This window comes from Scatophagus argus, chromosome 2 (genome assembly GCF_020382885.2).
Source record: "Scatophagus argus isolate fScaArg1 chromosome 2, fScaArg1.pri, whole genome shotgun sequence".
Taxonomy (NCBI): domain Eukaryota; kingdom Metazoa; phylum Chordata; class Actinopteri; family Scatophagidae; genus Scatophagus; species Scatophagus argus.
Genome location: NC_058494.1, coordinates 13,980,873 through 13,986,415, shown reverse-complemented (window position 1 = coordinate 13,986,415; position 5,543 = coordinate 13,980,873). Strand labels below are relative to the sequence as shown.

Genomic DNA, 5,543 nt, shown 5'->3' with positions numbered 1-5,543 from the left:
CAAGCGTGGACAGCAGGTCATGTTTAATGGCCAAATGTACCCACAGGTTGACAGAATAAGGAAAGAGAAAAATGGAGTGTTCAACATTTAAATAAAAGGTGCATTGTGTGGTGCTGGAGCCGTCCTGAGCCATGCAGAGCTTGTATTTAGGCCAATGGCATTACCAGATGTGAGATGAGGGTGCTGACTTCCTGTGGTGCTTCTTTAAAACTCACACTCACACAGCCTCAGCTACACACACACACACACACACTTATTGCATATGCATGTAGTGTTACAGTGAACACACAAAGAAAATAAATCATCATTTAAGAAAACATTTTTTTCTTTTATGAAAATGAAAAGTTTGCGTGATACAAAATAGATATAATTTACAATACAACTGATATGAAAAGTTTTCAGAAATACAAAAATGGTCACTACATGAATATCAATGGAAAAAAAGCACAATGCCTCAGTTAAGGTCCAAAAGACTGTGGTGAAAGATATCTGCGTAAAAAGATTGATGTCAAACACATTTCACGATTAGAAAAATTCAGTACCTTAAACTATAACTGGAAATATTCCGTCAAGACAATGCATAGTGAAGGAAAGAAGTGGAATAACTGGCTTGTTTCTGCATGATTGAGTTTACAAGTGCAGGCATATTCCTGTCCTTAAAGTCCTGATGCAGCTGGATGATGAATTGATTATATCTCCAGCTCTATTTACAAGTTGAAATATAAATCTTTGAAGTAATAATTTATTGGGCTTTACTTACAAGTGATGTAGTTGCAGCTGATTTGATTTCTGAGGTAAACTATCAGCATGTCATGTCATTTTTTGGTTCCTGTAGCAGTTTTCCTGCAGATGTCAGACTGACATTTAAAAATATCAGACTCCAACCTCAAAAATTTTCGCTTGGCGTCAGATAGGTAAACCATTTGTCATTTCAAAACGGTGGGGGATTTCAGTGTTGTGTCTCCCACCCACAAATAAACCACAGCATTCTCCACTGAGCTGTGTTTGTAAGAGCAGTAAAAGTAAATAAGACCTCTCTCTTTCCTGTTATCTTTATGTCTCCCTGCAACACTCCCTGCCTCACGTACACAGGTAGGTGTAGCAATTCTCTGTGCTGAAGTAATCTAGCACACCATGGGGCTTTCGAACCAGCGAAATCCAGGCATCTGCAGATGCACAAGTTGAGCACTGCACATAGTAGAAGTGTTGGTGCTGTGTTTAAGGCACTTCAGTAACAAACTGCAACGGCAATGTTCAACATTAACCCAGCAAATCTGGGAGACAATGTTTCATTTTTTCAGTCTCAATAATCTTTGTGTCTACAGAAGTCTCACTGTAGACTTGAAAACATGCAGAAAATTGAATCAAAGGCTGCTCTTTCCATTCATTGTGACATTTCAGTGCAAATTAGTTAAGGAGACTCATCACTAGGATGTACTCACAAAAAAGGCTGTTTGCTTTTTCACATTTGAGTGGCATCCTCACATACAGTTCTTTCATGTGGTTATATTGTAGTAATCGCACCACGTCTTACAGGTAAAGGTGAGAACACCACAACTTCTTCTTTGCTGTAGATGTGCTACATGTCCTCTCAGTGGAAACACATTCACACACTTATGAACTCAGTCAGTCCTTATGACTTGAAGAGTTTGGGGTAAAGGGCCTTGATAGGAGATGGAGTGGTGATAACGTTCCCAGAGGAAATGGTCGTCTCCAGTCCACCCTCTAGCTTCTGGGACGCCACCTCAGTTTTACTGAAACTGCACTCCAGGAATGGCATCCCAATCTTCTTCACCTTGCCGTCTCTGGTCATCAGACATGGCCGACATAGCAGCCTCAGAATAGCTCTCCTCATGTCCTTACTGGTCAGAGTGTAGATGATGGGGTTGAGGAGCGAGTTGACCATGGCTACTCCCAGGAAGTAATCAGCCTTGTAGAGCAGGCGACAACTGCGGGTGGGGCAGAAAAAATCCAAGAGCAGGAGGAGGAAGAGGGGCAGCCAACAGGCAATGAAGACGCCTAGCACAATGGTGACTGTCTTGAGGAGGGCAATGTACTTCTGTGACTTCCTTGCTAAGCCCTTCCTCATGCTGCCCGAAAGACCCAGCCTCTGACGCTGTGTGTTGGAGCGGACAATGCGGAAAACTCTTACATAAAGGACCACAATGGCCAGGAGCACTGCACTGAACACAGAAACACAGAAGAGGATGTAGCTCTTTGCATAAAGAGGGAGCACAATTGAACACTGGTCCAGTCTATGGATGCAGTTCCATCCCAAAATTGGGAGCACTCCTAAAAACCCTGCCAGGGCCCAACTTGCACCAATCAGTGCCAGCATTCGTCCCCGCTTTGCTCCATGGTATGGCCTCATAGTCACCATAGTAACATGGCGTTCAATTGCAATGGCTAGCAGACTAATTACGGAGGCAGCCAGAGTGATGAAGACTCCTCCCTCCCTGATGAACCACAACAATGGTGTCAGTTTTAGAGTATTAGGTCCAGACATGATGATGTTGGCCATGTACGTAATCCCGGCCAGCAGATCAGACAGAGTTAAGTTTCCCAGCAGGTAATACATGGGCAGGTGGAACTTCTTGTTCCTCCAAATGGCAATGAGAACCACAGCGTTCTCCAGGACAATGAGGAGACACACCACCAGGAATGCTATGCCCTCAGGTTTGAGCCCTTCACGGTAGCGGTCTTTCTGCAGCTTGTCGGTGTAGTTGTAATGCTCCACAAGGACAGAATTGTCTTGGTACTCCCAGAAGAACTGCAAGTAGCTGTGATAGGAGGGAGTAGGGGAGATGGGGAATATGGGTGTAGAGGGGGAAGTCCCTGCATGAGCAGCACTTGAAGCCTCCATGCTTTATGTCGCTTTTATTTATTCTGAATGCAGTGCAGTCAGTGGCTATAAAGTCATTTTTGTTGACATGCTTTTGGCGGTAGGTGCTGTGAAGAGTTCACAGAAAAGGTACACAAAGAAATGTCTGCGCTCCTTGAATAAAGGGAAGGATTACATGAAGTTGACACAGTAATCCACCAGAATCCTTGGATGTCTTCTTTTTGGCCAGAGGACGGTGCTCTCGAGCTCTTTTTGTCCTGGTCAGAGGATCCAGACACTGCAGAAAGAAATGAAAAATGGAATGAAAGGATGCACAACCACTTGAAAACATCACATTCTTTAATGTAAGTAAGTCAGTGAACATTGCATGCATTTTGAAACTGTTTAGAACTCAGTTATGTTAGACTGTTTAAGCCACATAAAATGCAAGGAGTCATGAATAGCAAAAAGGCTCACAAAATTCCACCAAAAAGCAGAGCGTAGGCTGGTGGTCAGACTACTAAAACTGAAAATGTCTCAAAATGACATATACCATAAAGCATTTTATTGGTAGATACGCTGAATGCATACTTTCCTATGACATTTCAGTGTAAATTATGTTGATATGAAACTTAAAACTGCAGTCCTGAGCTCTGACGTGACAGTGAACAATTACTGCACAGTGTGACACTAAACGACACGGGAATCAATTTAATGTCAAACAGAAATTTTGTCTTTCCAATTGTGTTCAAAGTGTATGCCAGTCATCAGAAGGTTGTTAGACAAGAACCATCACAACATGTGCACTTAATTTAATTCACATGCCCAGCTGCTTTTCACTGCATGGATGAAGTGTTTCTGAAGTCCACCACATGTACAAATACACTCAACAGCTTGTCTGAAGTTTATGGCTTTTGCCAATTATATTCAAAGATATGTTGAAGGTTGTGGTTCAACTATTTTAACTAATGCTCTTAATGTTGAGCACAATCAGGGGTGAATAGGGTTACATTTCTCTGCATCTCTTTCGCATGAAGGAATGTTTCTTTTGCTTCTTGAGTCATATGTTAACATTTACCAAATGGTCTGGAGACTTTAACCCAAACTATTGCCAGGAATTTAGGAGATGAATGTAACTCCTCCATGCTGGCACGAACAGCTGTGTGTCAGGTTCCTCAATAGTTACGGACTGAACATATGGCACAGATAAAAATGTGAATGGAAATCATGAATGAATGCTGGTATGTTTAGTGTCAGTTCAATAGAAACATTTAAAAACAAACAAAAGAATTTCCCTTCAGGGATAAATAAAGGAATTTCTGATTCTGATTCTGATTGTTGTGACTTCTACACTATAAGTGAACACTATAAGTTCCTTATAGTCCATTCACCGATAAAATTACTCCATAGGTTTCAGCAACTGTTCTACTCAGGCGTCAATAGTGGCATAAAACCGCATTACAGTACATTACAGAGTACATCACAAACAACCTTAATACAACTCAACAGGGACAAAGTTTTTTCTAATTCTGCTCTGTATGACCACTGCAACAGACATACAATACAACAAATCTGCCAATAACAACATCATCTATCACATATTTCATCAGACACGTGAACAATACTTACCTTGAAATTGTTGCACTGTACTTATCCTGAACTTCATCTGCTTTTCAGTGACGAGAATCTGAGCAAGAGCGCCAAGTGACTCACACTCAAACTGACAAGGCAAAGGGAGTGAAGGAAGAGTTAGTTAAAACATGCAGCAGCAGTAAAGGGGGTTGGTCTTACCTCAAACTACTCCCCCACCCCACACACACACACACACACACACACACACACACATTCTCTCTCTTTTCCTCCCTCTCCCTCTCATATACATTAACACTCTGTGCATTCTCTTGGCTGCAAAGGAGAAGTTCTCACAATCTGTTCTTAATCACTGACAGATGAGGAGGAGCTGCAGTAATTATTACATTGGGATCTAATTGAGGCCCGTCAGTGTTATCAGTAGCTCAGATTACATGACCACAAGAGTTGTAGCTGTGAGACTTTCTCACATTTTAAAGTTTACATTATGTCACTGATAGACATGCTAACACTGATCAGTGATAAAAACGGAACCTCGACGACAGCAACATGAAGACTCCTCTCCTCTGTGTACGATGATAGCATGATGACGGCTTTGCGTTGCTTGCACCAACTCCCTTCTTGATTTTTTTTTTTTTTTCAAAATTAAGATGCGTGTAACATCTACTTGCAATATGGTGTGTTAGCAAGAGATGTGAAACCTTTGCAGGCTGGCTGAAGGTTGTCAACAATAGCAAGTTCGCTGAGAACAACATATAAAGTTGTAAATTATGAGGAACTGTCAATGTTCAGGTATGTTCTAAATAAACACCACTTTCCAACTTTCCCAAGAAGTAAAAGCGCAAAAAACACCCTCCCAGTTTTTTCTGCCATTTTATTGGAGGAACCAGTTTAGAAACGACGCATCTCAGTGACATTTCCCTAAACTCTCTGAGCCAGCCGAAACATTGACACTAAGCTTTTGTGTCTCTCAAAAAATTTAGATTTATTATTCCCACGATTATCTGTTCCAAAACCCCTACTTATGCGGCCAGGGAAACAAAGTGATTCACATGGTTTATGTAGTATGGATGGCATCCAAATTCCCAGAGCCTGTCGGTGAGATTGTAGCATGCTTTGACATGCTTCAGTG

The 5,543-nt window shown here is 41.7% G+C and overlaps 1 protein-coding gene across 1 annotated transcript; it reads right to left on the bottom strand.

Annotated features, from left to right (window-relative positions):
- Positions 1-303: 303 nt before the first annotated feature.
- On the bottom strand, positions 304-4,568 carry s1pr5b (sphingosine-1-phosphate receptor 5b). The gene is made up of 2 exons (XM_046411577.1): positions 4,451-4,568; positions 304-3,119 (listed from the first exon to the last, which is right to left on the bottom strand). The coding sequence occupies exon 2, from the start codon at positions 2,861-2,863 to the stop codon at positions 1,634-1,636; it is 1,230 nt and encodes a 409-aa protein (XP_046267533.1). The 5' UTR covers positions 2,864-3,119; positions 4,451-4,568; the 3' UTR covers positions 304-1,633.
- Positions 4,569-5,543: the final 975 nt, after the last annotated feature.